The 17,695-nt window shown below is 36.0% G+C and overlaps 2 protein-coding genes and 1 pseudogene across 5 annotated transcripts; 1 reads left to right on the top strand and 2 right to left on the bottom strand.

Annotated features, from left to right (window-relative positions):
* Positions 1-183: 183 nt before the first annotated feature.
* LOC104808121 (protein ROOT PRIMORDIUM DEFECTIVE 1) lies at positions 184-3,007 on the top strand. 4 transcript variants are annotated; one of them, XM_010533675.1, is made up of 3 exons: positions 184-2,328; positions 2,445-2,576; positions 2,703-3,007. In XM_010533675.1, the coding sequence occupies exon 1, from the start codon at positions 687-689 to the stop codon at positions 1,932-1,934; it is 1,248 nt and encodes a 415-aa protein (XP_010531977.1). In that variant the 5' UTR covers positions 184-686; the 3' UTR covers positions 1,935-2,328; positions 2,445-2,576; positions 2,703-3,007. The 4 variants fall into 4 exon arrangements, with proteins under 4 accessions (XP_010531977.1, XP_019057471.1, XP_010531976.1 ...); XM_019201926.1 differs by having other exon boundaries at positions 2,445-2,702; positions 2,829-3,007; XM_010533674.1 differs by having other exon boundaries at positions 2,452-3,007.
* A 5,379-nt stretch (positions 3,008-8,386) lies between these two features.
* Positions 8,387-9,982, bottom strand: LOC104808120 (probable BOI-related E3 ubiquitin-protein ligase 2). The gene is made up of 3 exons (XM_010533672.1): positions 9,761-9,982; positions 9,175-9,592; positions 8,387-8,971 (listed from the first exon to the last, which is right to left on the bottom strand). The coding sequence occupies exons 1-3, from the start codon at positions 9,814-9,816 to the stop codon at positions 8,438-8,440; spliced, it is 1,008 nt and encodes a 335-aa protein (XP_010531974.1). The 5' UTR covers positions 9,817-9,982; the 3' UTR covers positions 8,387-8,437.
* Positions 9,983-12,292: 2,310 nt separating this feature from the next.
* Positions 12,293-16,340, bottom strand: LOC104808119 (annotated as a pseudogene).
* Positions 16,341-17,695: the final 1,355 nt, after the last annotated feature.

The raw sequence follows: 17,695 nt of genomic DNA, 5'->3' as shown, positions 1-17,695 counted from the left end.
TATAAAACTTGTTTTTTTGGTCAAGTTAGTGAGTGAATTAGGTATATTAGTATATGAATTCTATATATGAAAATCTAATTTAAAATTTTAAAAATAGAGAAATTAGACGGACTTTTCTGGACTTAATATCAGAGTAAAATTTTTATTTTAAATATTTCAAGACCACCATTTTAATTTTTTATTCCTCTAGCGTTTAGGTATTTTTGGAATGTGAATTCCGATCGTAGTAGGTAGCTTTATCGTGTGGGGTTGTTCTCTCTCCTGGCAAATTTTGTTCTTGTTATTTCCTCAACCTGGGTTTCTTCAATCTGCCTCGATTTTGAATCTTTGTGGCAGATGATTAGGGTTCATAGGCTAATGAGCTGATTGGGTGGCTTTGTTTCCTCAAATCTGTCCTTTTGTGGGATTTCCTTACGGATAGTGATTATGAACGGTCTTGATAGTTGGAGCGGTATTAACCAAGCTCCAGGAACCGGGGATCTTAAGCAATTTGGAGGCAATTCAGGTTCCATTTTCTTTTCTCGAAATGGGTTTGGTCTTTCAGGTTTTGTGGAATGGTGATTTTTTGTTGTCATGGGTTTTTGCGTTTCAATCTGTATCTAGATTTCGTTCCAGTGGATTATGCGTCATAGTTTCGAATTTTTAGTGTATCGTGGGATAATATTGCGCACAAGCTGTTTGATAGAATGTCCAAACGGACATTGTACGGAAGAAGTTCGATCTTTTTGGGGCTACGTCAGTGTCTGAGAACTAATATATTCGAAGAAATTGAAGATCTTTTGTTGTTTCAAGAACACCCATTTGGGAAATCGGGATGTACGCTTGTTCAGGTGAGACAAAAATCGAGTGGAGGAAGGAGACCCAAGAAGAAAATATACCACAGAGTTCATGATCTTGATAAAGCAATGGACTTGAAGAAGAAACCAAACTTGATACTTGAGTTGAAATCCATCATTCAAACGCAGAAGCATGGTGCATTGCTTCTCCGTGATCTCGAGAAGCATGTCGGGTTTGTACAAAAGTGGAATTTCATGGCTGTAATCGAGAAGTACCCTTTGATATTTTACGTTGGTGGAGGAAATAGGGAACCTCCATTTGTTACACTGACCGAGAAAGCCAAGATGATTGCAGACGAGGAAGCTAAAGCAAGGGAGTTAATGGAACCTATCTTGGTTAAGAATCTGAGGAAGTTATTGATGATGTCTGTTGATTGTAGAGTTCCTCTTGAGAAGATTGAGTTTATGCAATCTGAATTGGGTTTGCCTCAAGACTTTAAGAATACATTGATCCCAAAGTACCCAGAGTTTTTCTCGGTGAAGGATTTCAATGGCAGAGCTCATCTTGGTTTAGAGAACTGGGATTCGTCAATAGCAGTCACTGCACGAGAAGAGAAGTTATCGCGTGAAGGAGTGTTCGACTCAGTTGGGAACAGAAAGAGAATAAGAATCACAAAGGATGGTAATTTCTTAGGCCAATACGCATTTAAGATATCTTTTCCTGCGGGTTTTAGGCCAAACACAAGTTATCTTGAGGAATTTGAGAAGTGGCAGAGAATGGAATTTCCTTCTCCATACTTAAACCCGAGAAGATTTGAAGCCGCGGATCCAAAGGCTAGAAAACGAGTTGTAGCTGTGCTTCATGAGCTTCTTAGTTTAACAATGGAGAAGAGGTTGACGTCCCCTCAGATAAACGCATTTCATTCTGAATATATGCTTCCATCAAGACTAGTTCTTTGCTTGATAAAGCATCAGGGCTTATTTTACCTCACTAACAAAGGAGCGAGGAGTACCGTCTTTCTCAAGGAAGCTTATGACGGTTCTAATTTGATCGAGAAATGCCCATTGCTTTCATTCTATGACAGATTTGTGGCACTCAGCGGTCGGAGAGAGATCAATCCTGGCAATGAAATGCAGTCTTCCTCTGTTATCTCATGATTGTTCATCAAACTACAGATGTATACAAGGCATATTGACTACACTTCTCCGGCCAGTCAACTTTTGTTATTAGCAAGGCTTCTGGGGCCCTGAGCCTCGGATACAATTTTTTTAATCATTTTCTTCACAAAATCCTCCTGCTTTTTCAAGGAAATAATAGAGAGCTTGTTAGACACTGGAAGCAGAATTGTAAACACAATCTAGCTGTCTCTGTCATGAGAGATCCATTGTGAACTCTTAATGGGTTTTATCAAACTTAATCATGGAATGCCAAAACAAGTTACTTTCAGTGGGACGTGTCAAGGAGTCTAAAAGGGTACCCGAAAAATAAGAGGTTTTGTACTGTCAGATGATGTGAACCATCAACCATGTGGAGGTTATGAAGGCTGCTCAGGTATAACTTTGTTCTTATCCTTTATGATATGTACAACTCTCCTGATAGTTGCTTGAAGAAAATGATAAATGGGAATCTCCGTGTTTACACACGACACATCATTTATTTGCGTGAAGGGTCCAGGATTCATGTGCCGTGTGAAGACATAGTGGGAAAAAGAGCCAAAGGCAATGGACAATTCAGTCGCTCTCCACCATCCCCCCATTTCAGGCCTCAAGTCATATTCGTGTACCAAACACAACAAAAAGGTCAGTTGTTTCATTATTGCATGTTTTTTACAGTTCTTGGCAGATACCAATCACGTAGCAATCAAGCCTCTTTCTTTGCCTTGGACCCGGGTTTTGTTTTCCACATAGAAAGCCATCTGTTTGCAGGTAAACATCAAGCTCCCTTCTTCACGTTGGATTGCTATAGGATGTGTGGTTTTCGTTCTTAATAGCTGTTGACGTGCCTTGTTTGAACATGCTGTTAACCAAGTAACGGAATTTATCACATGCCAGATTCGGAGAACCCGATCTGCTAAACGCTATAGATAAAATCCAAAGTCAGATTCTTTTTCACGTTCTTGATACTTTAACAACTAGATGGATATCCATCCATGTCCTTGTCATCTTGGAATATCTCCTGTTTGTTTCTTCAAAGTGTGTATATCAGAAATGAAGGGCACACATACAAAGCATAGAGCTAAGATCTCGAAGGGTCGATTGATCGAAAATATCATCAGATTAACACCGTCTTTGGTGTTTTCCCTTTGATCCATGGATGCCTGTCTGGTCGGTTTAGCATAAATCTAAGAAACCAATGACAGAGACACGCAGGTGGTGGTGGGTCTTTAAACCAAAGGAACTCCCCATTAGAATACTTGGATGAGCATTCTCTGCAAACCATCCAACTTGACACATAAAGATGAGATTTTTTTTTTATTAATGGTCCTACAATCCCACCCTTTTTCTGTGTATATACATATATATGTATGTATGTATGTATATGTCTGTGTGTGTGTACTGTTTTGGTCACAGTACAGCACCATGCACACTCAGCCTTTCCAAATCCAATTTAGTTCAGTAATCACTCGTATGATGTTTTGTGCTTCTGTAGCATTCATCATTAGTTCTCACCCCAATGCGTCTTCACATGAAAACTATTATTTATATATTCAGATTATGACTCAGAAGTCATGATTGGTAAAAGAAAAGATTTCACCTTTAGCCTCCCTCCTCGGTCTCTTCAGATGTCTATTTTACTGTTGCATTTTTTTTTTCTACTTTCGGAAAGATAATTATGGACATTGTACGCACTTTTCATTAATATATATATATATCTTTTAAAAAAACATATTTTTAAATATTGTTTTTAAAAATAGATATTTCTTCTTGGATGTATGAATGGGTGCCTAATGTAGACCAGAAGGAACTATTATTGGAAACACGTTAAATTATAAGCAACCATTCATTAATATTGTGCATCAAGATTATATGTCGCAAGTGTATATATATGTATGTATATTTACTAAACATCTTGGTTATAGTTAAATAAAAAAAATTCTGATAGAGGAAGAAGAAGAAAACATATAGAAATTAATAATGATGAAATATTTTTTGTTAGCTAATGATGAAATATTTCTTTCTTTCTTATGTATCTTTTGAATGGTACCATCCATAACGATGAAATATAACCAAACGGTATGTATGTATGTATGTATGTATGTATGTATGTATGTTTCAGAAGAATTTTTTTTAGAAGTGTGTGTTTCAGAAGACATCACACCAGGTCCACCCACTTTTTGTAGAGTTAAACTAAAATGCCACGTGTTAAAATTATATATTCCGACGTAAAAAGGAAAAAGGCCCTTAGTGCTTTAATTTCGATTATCATTTTATCGGTTCCTTACTCCCATCATCTAAGATATTGGCAAATCTATCATCCCATTTTGATTTAGTCTATATTTTTCTTTTTAATTAGTTGTTGAGATTTGATTAGAACATCTAAAATATATCTTATAAGATGTCATTTTTCTTGTCACGAGACGAAACAGAAAATAAACGTATCAATCAACATCAATAAGAGATCCGGAGATGATATACATTAGGGTTTTTTTTGTTGGTTTCGAGTTTTTGGTATAGTAATGTGAAACAAAATATGGATATCTCCAAACCCATGATTAATAACGTGTCTTAAATGAGTGGAAATTTAAATCCGATGCAATTAGACGGTTGAAAGTGAGGTAATATAAATATATAGTATATGCAATTAGGGGTATATATATATATATAAGGAAAGGAGACATGGAATATCATAGTGCATACAACCTTGGGTCCATATCAAGTGGTGTGTGTGTGTGGAAAGTGATGGGTTTGGTGATAAGTGTACGTCGGTCCATTCCTCCAAGGACTAAGATACAAAGTGTTTTTAGGGGACACAACTCAAAAGGCAAAGCTACAAAAAAAAAATAATAATCAAATACGCTATAAAAGATTTTGGATGGACCATCATCATCACAACCCTTCAATCTATATATATATATATATATTAGTATTTGTGAACATATATACACTTTTATAATTTACATGTGTATTAAATATACCAATTCAAATATTTTATTAATTCTCAGAATGGAACATATATTTGTATATTATAATATGATATAAAGTTTTTACTCATAAACCCGACGCAAAGAAAAGGTAAATCTAAATCTGCACAAAAGGGTGTCATATTATCATATTGGAAGCGGACAACTCGCATGACACAAACCCTAACACCGTACACTTTACATCCAAGCCTTTCCACCTTTTCTTAATTTTATCCATTTGAACTATTATTATTATTATTATTATTCTAACAATACTTTATTATTGGAAAAAAAAGGTTACATGGTAATAACAAACAAGGCTTAGAAATGGTCCTTAGATTGGTTGAAAGTGTCTAACCTAATAAATAAATAAAACATCAATCGGTCAAGATTCTATTTGTAGATCCCCTAACACCATACACTTTACACCATGCCCTTATTGTCATATACATAAGATGTGCAAGATATGGTTCACACAGACACACACACACATATACATATATATATATATATATAACAACTCTTTCGAAGGTTACAAAACCTAAATGAATTTTAAAATTATTTGAAGAAACAGAGAAAAATAGATAAATTATGAAATCTGAACAGCAAATGCTTTCTCACATTTTAAAGATTATGCGCTTATTGAAGTGTACTGCACACTCACCACCTCCCATGCTTTGTCCCCCAATATCACTATCTCCCTCTTTAATATATATAGATATATACACACAGCACACACACAACTTATGCTTTACCCATACACACGTACAATATATATATATATATATATATATATATATGCATAAGAATTAATGATTGCAAATGGGTTCCAAATTATTGTTCTTTAATAATGTTAAAATATTTAAATTGCACATTGAACCTAACTTCTGCTAAATAGTTTTTTGTTTTCGCTTTTCGGCTTTTAAGATAATATATTATTTTTTAGGGAAAAAACCCTAAAAATTCCTAAACTTGTATTTTGGAGTAATATTAATTCCTAAACTGACCGATCCGACGTGGCTCGCCACGTCACGCGCCACGTCGGATCGTTCAACTCGTTTTTTTGACCAAATAATGCTATGGACGAATATAGAACCGTTTAACAAGTTCAGGATTTAACGTGTTCAATTTTGCAAGTTTGGGAATTAATAGGCACCTCTACAAGTTTAGGAATTAATATTATTCCAAAATAAAAGTTCAAATTTTTTTAGGGCTTTTGTGAATATAAAATATAAGTATCTTTTAATTTCTAAATTTTTTATTAATTGTTTTAGAAAAATTTATATTAAAAAGAATATTTCTAAATCAAATATATTTTTTAATAGTCATGAATATATAATCAAACTGTGAAAACTAAAAATAAGATAATAAAATAATGTTGTGGAAGAAATACATATCGAGCACATCAATGTAATTTATTTATTTAAATAGATTATTCTAATGACCCTAAATTAAGTTAAATCAATTGAATTAACAAAACATTTAATCAACGATTCGTTCTTATCCAAAAATCTGTTTATTTATTTATTTACTTTGTTTTTATTCATACAAAACTTTTATTTAATTATTATTTACCTTGTTTTATTTTGGCAAATTAGTGGTTCTCATTTTCGGGTCAATGCTAAATTGTACTCAAATAATTTTTTTTCTTTCTACTCTTCCTAACGAGATTGAAAATCATATTAAATTTCATATAATTTCTATGATAAATAAATATTTATTCAAAAGAACAGTTCATAATTTTATTTTCATTGAGAGAAAAGAAATAAAAGTTGAACAAATATTCATTTGAACGTTAGAGACTTTTTTTTGGCAATGTTATTAATTTCTACTTGGAGAATATTTTTAAAAAATGCATGTCTTAATTAAGCATATAAGTTTGGTGGGTCCACGTTATTTACCCCCTTTCATTTTTTTCAAAATTTTTTGACGGAAATTATATTCTTTTTAATATAATTTTTTCTAAAACAATTCATAAACAATTTAGAAATTAAAAGATACTTATATTTTATTCACAAAAACCCTAAAAAAATTTGAATTTTTATTTTGGAGTAATATTAATTCCTAAACTTGTAGAAGTGCCTATTAATTCCCAAACTTGAAAAATTGAACACGTTAAATCCTGAACTTGTTAAACGGTTCTATATTTGTCCATAACGTTATTTGGTAAAAAAAAAATGAGTTGCCCGATCCGACGTGGCGTGTGACGTGGCGAGCCACGTCGGATCGGTCAACTCGTTTTTTTGACCAAATAACGCTATGGACGAATATGGAACCGTTTAACAAGTTCAGGATTTAACGTGTTTAATTTTGCAAGTTTGGGAATTAATAGGCACCTCTACAAGTTTAGAAATTAATATTACTCCAAAATACAAGTTCAGGAATTTTTAGAGTTTTTTTCCTATTTTTTATGTTTTTTTATAACCGAGAGATTCACATGGATCTTCGGTCTAACCTTCATCACCTCAAGCCCGAGAACAACCTTTAGAATGACCGGCGATAGGACAAAAAGAGCAATATCCTCTCAGCAGGTAAATACACCTCTCCCTTCTCAACAGCTGGATTCGAATCATCGACCGGGATCAGAGAACAACACCATTTCGACCATTGTCCACTACTTATTGGTTTTTTTTTGTATGTTCTGATGTAAATTTCTCAAATTAACAAGATTTTTTTTATGCCTTTATTCATACGTTAATTCAACTAAATCAAAATTTTGGCTCATGTATATAATACATTTGAGTTGTTACAATATTGGTGGACTAAATCCTTTTGTTTATTTTTTCCAAATCCTAACTATATTTTTTTATAAATTTGTTTTCAGACTTGTCCTTTCCCCTATACACATCATCGTAAATTTATATATTTTGATTTTTCTTTTGTACGATTTTCAAAACCGGTGGTCTGTGGGAGCAATTTACAATAAACTCTTGATTTGATGTTCATTGACTCGAAAAACTCAATCTTATTACGTTAATTTAATATACACATATACAACATTGTTGAGCCAATATTTTTATTTATTTCAAAACAAATAAATAAAAAACACCAAGTTCGAATCTAGAATTTCGTTTCAAACATATAAAAATAAATAAATAATTGAATTGAATAAAATAAAGGAAAAAATAAGGTGGGGGCAGAAGAGAGGTGTCAGCGACAACAGCGACAATTCCGCGCGTCCGACGTGTCAGATTCTTACATCTTCAACTGTCGCTTTCTTCTTCTCTACCCACGCGTCTACGATGACGCGTGTCTACCACTCCCTCTAGTCCACTTTTCTCTATTTTCGCACTTTTAAACTTTAAATTAAAAATATTAGGATACACTCTTGAATCTTAATTAATTGTTCTCTTTAAGCAAGTAGTAATGACACTTTTTAATGAATAATTTCATGTTCATTAACTTAAAATTCTGATAAAATTTATTTTCAAATAACAAACAAATATTTAACGATTTAAATAATATTTATTCAGGGAGTGAAAAGGTGACTTGCTCAAGGGAAAAAAAATATATTTTCCGATAATTTTTTTCTGTCTGAGTTCATGATGACATGTTGACATGAACAGTAGCGTTCTTAGGGGATCTACAAATAGGACACGTGTGCAGATTGGCCCCACAAGCCCCACATAGGCACAGGTGTCTGCACGGTAACAGCAACACACACGATTCCTCCTCCCCGCAGCTCCTGCACATCCTCCCCTTATCCTGCGCATCCCCCGGTAACGCGCGCCACTCCGAGTCCCCACAGCAAGACTGAGCGTCGTCAGGGTAGGCTAAGTCTTGAGGTGCGCCGGTGGGTATGCGCAGGTCCTTAGCCTGCGCCAGGACGAGGTCGAGGTTGGTGCGGAGGGCTTGAGCCGTGGCTTGGTTGGTGTGAGCGAGGTCACGCCATAACTGGTTCTCGACGGCGAGCGACTTGAACCGTTCTTCGAGCGCCATGTTCAGCGTCCCTATCTTCTCCTTCTCTTCCTCTTTCGCTCTCAGTCTCTTCATCACCCGTTCTTCTATCGCCTCCATTATCGCTCTCACTTGCCTGTTCCTCTTCTCCTCCATCTCCATCTTCACTCTCTCCATCTGACAAGTTTTTAAAATTATCAACACATCAGTGCTCGTTGTCAAATGAGCACGTAACCTTAATGGCAATCTCGTGAATAGCGAGTGATTCTGGTGTAGCAGCCATTGATGAACACTGCTACAAACTCGTTCGTTCGTGCGTATTTACTCGAATAACAGTAAAGAGACCCATTCAATGCACGATGATGATATCGATCGCTTACGTGAAGGGCGATCAAGCGATCGATTTCGAGCTGCTGCTGATGAATCTGCGACATGTATTGGCCCAGAAACGACGAAGGAGCACACAATCTTGAGTTCTGATGATGAAGAATGGGGTAATTCGCCATAGAATCTCTCGACCGTTTTCTTGACGGTGACGGGACGAAACCGCGGTTGATAGTGCTGCTGCCATTGTTGTTATTATCGATGCCGTCACAGTACGCGAAAGACGAAACGTCGAAGGACTTTATGAGATGAGGAGTAAACGGGTCCGCCGTGGTGGGGAGGGCGGCCGTATCGCCGGATCCGTACAGATGAAGAGGCGTAGCAGCCGACGTAAGCGGCGGCGCGACGCTATACGTCGTCTGGTTGACGCAGAAACCGCCGGTGCGTTCCACGGCGGCGTTCACCATCAGTTCTCTGCAACAGAAAAAAAAAAAAGCAAAACCCAGTTCAGATCACCGAAAATCCAATACACGAAACGCACTGAATCCCCAGAAAATTTCGGCAGATTCCATGGAAACGGCGAAGAGCAAATCAAATCATGGGAGAAAACAGAAAGAGAGAGAGAGAGAGAGAGAGAGGAACCGGTTGAACAAGTGTTGAGGAGAGGAGAGAGGGAGACGACGAGCTTCGACGGCCATGGTAGGAGTCCCGGAGAAGAAAGAAGACGAGAATGGGAATCGAAATGGTGGGAGAGATGTGAGAGTATATATATATATATATGTGTGTGTGTATGTATGTATATATATACAGATGTTAGGTGTGCATGCGTTTCGGTTTTGCTTCGACGTGCGTGAAGAGGATTTAAAGGGGCAAATCAAAACGAACATAAATCAAGTGGTTAGATTCCTATTTATATGCGAGCGACGGAGAGAGAATACTCTAAAGCCACAATCTTTAAAAAAGTCAAAAACAAAATTCAATTATTTTTTAATTAAATAAAATCTACAAGACAGAAAAATTATGTCCCAAATCATGTAAATTAACCATCTTTGCTTATGCATTGCAAAAAGGGTGAAACTTTAGACTTTGTGCTGATCCATTTGTATTGGGGGATTTTCCTTAACACTAAATTAAATAAAAATCTAAACCAAACATGTAAAGATATGATCTTTTTGTTTTTGGCTGAAATGTGTAATAAAATTTGTAACAAATACAGCCGAAGAATCTGATTTGCTTCCCTCATTTATTTTGGTCCATAACTGGTAACGCTCGGATTCAGTTTTGACATTTATTTTTCCTATAAAGTAAATTTGTTTTTTTCCATGCAGCAAATTATTAACCCCTAAAACTAGAGGACAGGCCCGTGATTTTAGTGGCCCCCGAGGGGTATTTCCGGAATATAATTTGGAGATAAGTTGGAAATAGTAATTGGGATGCGGTGATTACGCGACACGTGTGACGCTGGGTCGGATTCTTCCAGTCATGTGTGGCATCCACGTGGAAAGCCAGCATGGCAACCGGATAGTGGGACCCACATATCGGTATCTTCGTTATTTGTAAAATATTAGCGGTTTTTAAAATTTAAAAAAATTCCTTGATTTTTTTAAAAAAATTGTACGGTTTTGGCTTCATTTGATGCCACGTGGTAAAGCATCATTGCTGCTTCTGCTGGGCTTTGTTTGGAAATTTTTTCCCTAATAAGTCGATAATTATGTCGCATATAAGAGAAAACAGTCCATTTTTAAAATTAGAGTCAAACAAAAAAAATAATATAAATTTAACTAAATTCTGATATGAAATTGAATAAATATATTTTTTGAAAAAATCAAATCCATATATTTTATTGTAATCTATATTTTTTGTATTACGGAATCTAAAGTTATAAACTCATATGCCAACATCTCCAAAAGAGAGATACACGGGAAAACCGAACTATGAAGTAAAGGGAGGAGAGATGGATGGAGACATGTTCCTATGAAAAATACAATTAGATAGAATCATATAAAGTATTACAAAAAGGAATTAATTCCAATCTTCATATTATGGTCCATTTTTTTTCCTTCTATCTTTCCATTTTAATTCTTTATTATTGTTTTCTTTCCCACAAGAAAAGAAAAGGTGAATTTCAAAAGTGGTGGAGGACCATGGACTTAAATGATATGCCCCCACTAGGATCATGAATAATAAATATATATATATATATATATATATATTTATATTTATCATCATAAAAAAATATTTTCTGATATAAAATCAGTTACCTGTCAATTGGGTTTAGATTATTTCGGACACTGAAATGGTTAATTAATTCAAGATATTGAATAGATATGCGACCGACTATATGTTAAGTAGACGGTACATAAACCTATGTTTGTTTGATGTATGTGAAATGTGTGTGATTTGTGATTTCCCTTTGTGTGAAGGGTCATGATGACATTACACCTTGAATTTGGTGTGGGGTATCTTTTTTTTTCTTTTAAAAAAAATATCATTACTTTAAAAAAATATAATTTGATTAAACTTAAAGTTGGTATTGGTGGTTATTCATGCGGCTTCAACACTTGAAATCCATTGCAAGAATCTTAAGGTACCTTCGCCTAAGTTTCTTCATCTTTCCTCTAAAGCACCGCATTTGGGCAAAGATAGTATTCCCACTTTTGAATGTGTTATATATATATATATATATATATATATAGTTGGATTGATTCGGTAAAATTTTGTATAAAGACTATATTTCTCTTCTTTTGAAAATAACACATTAATTTTCAAAATTCTTTATATTGATTCTTCCAAATCCAGTATGATATTTTAGAATAAAAGATGCCTCTTCCATCATATGTATATATAAAACAAAAAATGCATTCATTGACTAGACGAGCAGCAGGCTCCATATTTAATGAAGAACCGATAGGCCCCAAGACAAAGGTGTGTCGGTTGGGCCATCACTATTTCTCGCAATCTGCAAAAATACCTTTCCTTTGCCGTACGGCTGAGATCTCCAAAATATATTTATGGATCATCAAACGTTTGGTTGTTTGTCATTTTACTCTTTGATTAAATGGATTTTCTTAGAAAATTCGATAGAATCACAAAAATATCATATCATTTTCAATTTTTCCTGTCTTAATTCCTTTTTTTTTTTGCGGATTGGGTTGAAGAGATTTAATACCAAACAAACCAAACATAGGAATCCAAACATAACAACGTTACCATCCCATACTTGGTAGGAAAACTACCAAAAAAAAGAAAAAAAAAAGAATACAAATGTCTAAATTCACACTTACAAAAGGTGTTCTTTTTTTTTTCCCTAATACATTCTCCAATGTATTATACGACCAAACCAAACATAACAAAATTACCATATCCACGCCTCCTCTCAATCTGTCCGGTCACATGGAACACAATGGTTTTTTTTTTATAAATCAGAAAAAAGAACTAGGGTTTGCGAGGAGGCGAACGGCTGCTGCTACTGTTGCTGCTGCTGCTTCTTCTCCCCCTTCCTCCTCTCAAGGGCCTGTATATCACAATACATCATTTAACCTGATCAGGGTTTCCAACCTAAGACATCTAAATGGTTAAAAATCAAGATTTGAGGCCCTGCGAGTCTCTCCGCTCGCCTCGTCGGTTTTCATGTTCTATCAAACCGATCAAAAAGATAAACCGGATATATATATAGGGGGCTTCAGCCTCTGTAATTGAATCTATCTAAACCAAAATCCAGATCCTCACACTTCACTTTAGCACGGGCAAACATCTTCCTAGAAATTGATCTATATACGTGTTGACCCCTGATGCATACACTGTACGTGCATAATATGTACGAATCAAAAAAGAAAGTGAAGTTCCACTTGGGACAGAACAGAACAAGTTTTACCTCCTAGGACTGCGGCTCCTTGATACCCTCCTGGGTGGTGCCTGAAAGTTTCGATGCAAACAATCTATAATGTCAAAACCTATATATAATTAAAAGAGATCATCAAATTATTGTAGAGCAAAAAGGAAATTGTGATACACCTTGCGGGGACTTGGCGAACTAGAGTATGAAGATGACCTCCCACGTCTCCCAGCTGGACCTCGGCCCCCCCTATTTTCAAGCGAAAACCCAAATTTCTATGGATACACCGCAAATCTAGAAAAGAAACAATAGACATCTACAAAATTGGACAACATCCAGGATCACTCAAGTCGTGTATGCATCCGGTAGATAAGAGAAATAGCATGTCTTTAGGCATATATCCTTGAAAGATGTGAGGCTTATATATTAGGAGTCTCAAATTGAGCACCAACAATCCAAACTAATCATAAAACTTTGGACTAACTAAAGGTGAAGAGCATGCAAAGACATACCTCCGGGGTGGTGAGATTGACCTCGATCGAGAACGAGCAGGTCTACGAATTGGCGATCGGCTACGCCTTCGAATTGGAGATCTTCTAGGGGGACTGCGGGCTCGCCTAGGAGGTGACCTGTATACATGCATTGCAGACGTAACCCAGAGATCAACACTAATACAGTGGCAGAACAGAAATAAACAGACACAATTGATTTTACGACACTAAAGCATCGAGTTGAGAGAGAGAGAGAGAGAGAGAGAGAGAGCTTGTTACCGAACATGCTATGCAACTTGATGATGAGTTCGTCTTCTTCGTCGGTGAAATTGCCTCTCTTGAGATCAGCAGGCTATAAAGTTGTGAATCACCATCCTCGAGTTACTAAGCCTTATCATGGCTTTACCTGCGCCTTGGAGGAAGAGGAGAACGCCTTCGCACAGGACTGCCACGTATCCTTCGGGGGGAGCCCCTACTGATAGATCAAAGGTGCATTAGTAATTCTGAATTTGTTACAAACACCAGGCAGGGAAATTAATGAGCCATAGCTAACCTGGGAGGAGACCTATAACGCCTTGGAGGAGAAGTTGGAGAACGACCTCTAGATGGGGATGCTGGCCTACGCCTAGGCGGTGTATCACCTCGACGACGAATAGGAGACTCCAGTCTTCGCCGAGGAGGAGAACCGCCCCTCCTAGGCACAGGCGATCGCCTTCTTGGGGAAGAAAGAGGTTTCCGTGGTGGAGAAGCTGAATGTATATTAAAGAAAACAGTTCACACAACATAATGTGTAGCATTAACAGGAAAGCAAGTAAACAAAATCACTAAAACACTAGCATACCTTCCCTTGAGCGCTTAGGCCCATCTTTCTCATTGTCAGCGCCAGCGTTATCAGATCTCGGAGCATCTATCTTTGATACACTGGAAACAGGTTTAGGGGGAGGAGATACTTTCTGGCGCGGGGGTAGCGTGAACTTAGCTTTAACAGTATTTCCATCGATTTGAGCCTGCATTAAACAAACAACATGCTTTAGGAAAAAAAGACATCTGAGCTGGATTCTTAAGTAGAATCAGATTTGATTAAAATATGTAAAAGAGTGACATACACCATCCATGTAGAGTTGTGCCTTTTCAGCATCAGCTCTTGCCTTGAACTCAACATATGCATATCCTTTTGGAAGATTAACCTGTTTTAATAGCGGAAAGAAATATGAGTGGAACACTAGAATTAAAACTGGAAAATTTGCTGAGCAAGTCTTAAGAACTTACAGCTCTGTCCATCGCAAGCTCAACATGAACAACTTCACCAAAGTTGCCTATATATCAGGTAACAAACCATTACCAGCATTCAGTGCATGTGCAATAGTTGATATCAAATAAAAACAAGATGCTATTCAAGCTAACAGGTTAATTTTTCGACCCAGTTGGTCATATCATAAATCAAATGCAACAACATCAATTTCATAAGATTATAACAAACAAGCAGATCAAGTAAATCTAGAAACTCATCAGTATTTAATGACAAGTGACAACCGTAATGCACTGGAAAACCATGCCTGTGATAAGACAAAAAGTAACGCTAGTAAAAGCACAAATGACTTACGTGTTCAGCTAATGCATAAAATAATCAGAACAAGCATTAGAAGATATTAAAGAGTAAACATACTGAATATTTCTTTCAGATGGCCTTCATTCACATTCCTGCTGAGCGAGTCCTGCTGAGTGAATCAACATGAAGAACAAGAGACTCCCGAATGGGGGAAGATTTCCTGAAACCATAAATGGCAAAAAAAAAAGTAAGGAAAGAAAGCTACTGCTACAGAGAAAATCATAAACACCGAGATTGTAAAAGTAAGAACACCAATGTAAGGATTGCAAATAGAATACAGATCATTAAAACAAATAAGAACACAATTCTATTCTGCCAATGCATTTTGTTCATGTAGAATCTACCTCGAGTTGCAACAAGGAGCTAAAATCCCAAGCTCACGAATAAAATATATGCACAAAAGTAGTTATATTCTTAAATGGATGTTTGAGGTTTTGGGATTACCTTGGAGGTGGGGAGGTTCGTTTAGACTGTGGAGGCGGAGAGCGTCCTCGCTTAGCAGGTCCAGAAGGACTGCAGAATTGGGAGAATGAAGACAAAAGCATTGTCATGACTCGGAAATGCCATTGCATATGAACAATCACAACCTCAGATGAAAATGAACAAGAGCAAGCATTTTTCTGAAAATGGGTCATAATACACTCAGTCAGCCACTATCACATACATTACGAAGGAACATATGCAATGATGGAAAACTCAGATTGACAAAAAAATATATCCATATACTTTATTCCCTGACTACCGAATTTTTAGCTAATCTGTCCGTTTCAGGAATCCGCCGAAATCAAACAGGAGAAATGGAAATCTGACAAGAAGATAAACAAAACACGGAACCAAACCCACATCCTATATGTCGAAACAACCAAAACCAAGCTCACTCCGAACCGAGCTGGAAAATTCGGATAAAACCCTAACCTTCTCCGGTGAGGTGGAGGACTGCGACTCCGGGAAGAAACGCTCCGAGAAGAGGAAGAGGCAGACCTGGAACGGGAACGCGAGAGAGACCTCGATGGGCTCGAAGCAGAGCGGGAACGAGATCTGGACTTGGAGAAGGAGCGGGACCTGGAACTCGAACGAGAGGATGAGCCCGAACCAGAGGCGGACGGAGAGCGACGGCCACGACTCGGCTTCGCCATGGAGAAAATCGGCGAAACTGCAGTGCCCAAACAAACGAAACCCTTGCAACAAAACCCTAGCGGGTAGTGGATAAAAGATGGAGTCAGCGTGTCAAATTTTCATTTGATGTACTTCAAGTCCTTTCACCTCTCTCACGCCGGAAGGCGGAAAATGTAAAAATAAAACAGTGAAATCAGTGAAAATCGCGACAAACAAATGTATTTTTTTACCAAACAAACTCCAAAGTTAATTTAATTATTCATAAAACACTAGATTAAATCCAAGATTTATTTGTTAAGCAACAAAATATAAGTATTTGGGGGGAAAGTATAGGGTATTTTTGGCGATGCCTAATATTAATGTTAAAGCTACTAATAAAAATAGATTTTAATAGTGTATATTATTAATTAATTAATTTATTTTATTGGCGATAATGTAAAAACATATATCACATCATAAATTTACATTGAAAATGCTGATTCTTGGTACGAATTAACTGCTTATGGAATTAGATTTTAGATTTTATAAACTTCTTGTTCTTTTTTTCACATATTATCATGGATTAAAAAAATTATATTGGATCCGAATTGTTATATACTTTAATCAATGGGAAAATTCGAATAACTTCTAACGAATTGGGTCGGCAGTCGCTTTATATCGTTCTAACCATACAAAAAAATTCATATTAATATATGAGTTCCATGTTATATCAGTCTATTAATTTGGGTAAGAGTTTTTCAATTTTCTTAAAATTTTTAAATTCACGTATTATTTATATTCAAAATTTTTTAATTACGTGCGGTATATCCTTTTTTTTTTACAATAACATGTCTTTATATACTTTTTGTTTTTTAGTTGGATCCAATTCAATATAAAAACTTGTTTTTTTGGTCAAGTTAGAGAGTGAATTAAATGATATCGAAACATGGGTTATTAGTGAATGAATTCTATATATAAAAAAAAAAGTTTGTTTCCTTATTGAAAACAATACCTTTATCCTATAAAAACAATTTTAGTTATCTTTACCAAAAATAAAAACATTTTCGTTATTTTACATAAATAAATGTAAAATAAATAGAGAAACTAGATGGGCTTTTTTTGGGACTTATATTAAGAATAAAATTTATTTTAAATATTTCAAGACCGCCATTTGTTTTTGATTTATTATATTTTTATCATCATCACCATCATCGCATCAATCATAAAATTCGCCATCTCTCCTGTTTTCCTCAAGGTTATTGCTTCCTCTTCCTCTTCCTCTTCCTCTTCCTCTTCTTATTGCTTCCGTGCCCGGGAGCCGATATGGTTTTGATTCCAAGCAGGAAGCTCCGAAAAAGGATAGTTACATTGATCCAATTCGATCCTAAGCCTATTTTTATTTCTCTAACGTTTAGGCAATTTGGAATTTGAATTCCGATCTTAGGTAGCTTTATCGGGTGGGATTGTTCCTTTTCCTGGCAATTTTTTGTTTTTGTTATTTCCTCCATCCGGGTTTCTGTAATCTGCCTCTATTTTGAATCTTTTGA

Source organism: Tarenaya hassleriana, unplaced genomic scaffold (assembly GCF_000463585.1).
Source record: "Tarenaya hassleriana unplaced genomic scaffold, ASM46358v1 Cleome14, whole genome shotgun sequence".
Taxonomy (NCBI): Eukaryota; Viridiplantae; Streptophyta; class Magnoliopsida; order Brassicales; family Cleomaceae; genus Tarenaya; species Tarenaya hassleriana.
The sequence above is the reverse complement of the archived record's forward strand: the minus strand, read 5'-3'. Positions and strand labels throughout refer to the sequence as shown.

Excerpts from the sequence above, each read along its gene's own strand:
- LOC104808121 (XM_010533674.1), top strand. The coding sequence starts at position 687 with ATGTCCAAACGGACATTGTACGGAAGAAGTTCGATCTTTTTGGGGCTA.
- LOC104808120 (XM_010533672.1), bottom strand. The coding sequence starts at position 9,816 with ATGGCCGTCGAAGCTCGTCGTCTCCCTCTCTCCTCTCCTCAACACTTG. Across the intron at positions 9,593-9,760 it reads CCTCAACACTTGTTCAACCG|AGAACTGATGGTGAACGCCG; the intron begins GTTCCTCTCTCT and ends TTTCTGTTGCAG. Across the intron at positions 8,972-9,174 it reads ATCGCTTGATCGCCCTTCAC|ATGGAGAGAGTGAAGATGGA; the intron begins GTAAGCGATCGA and ends AAAACTTGTCAG.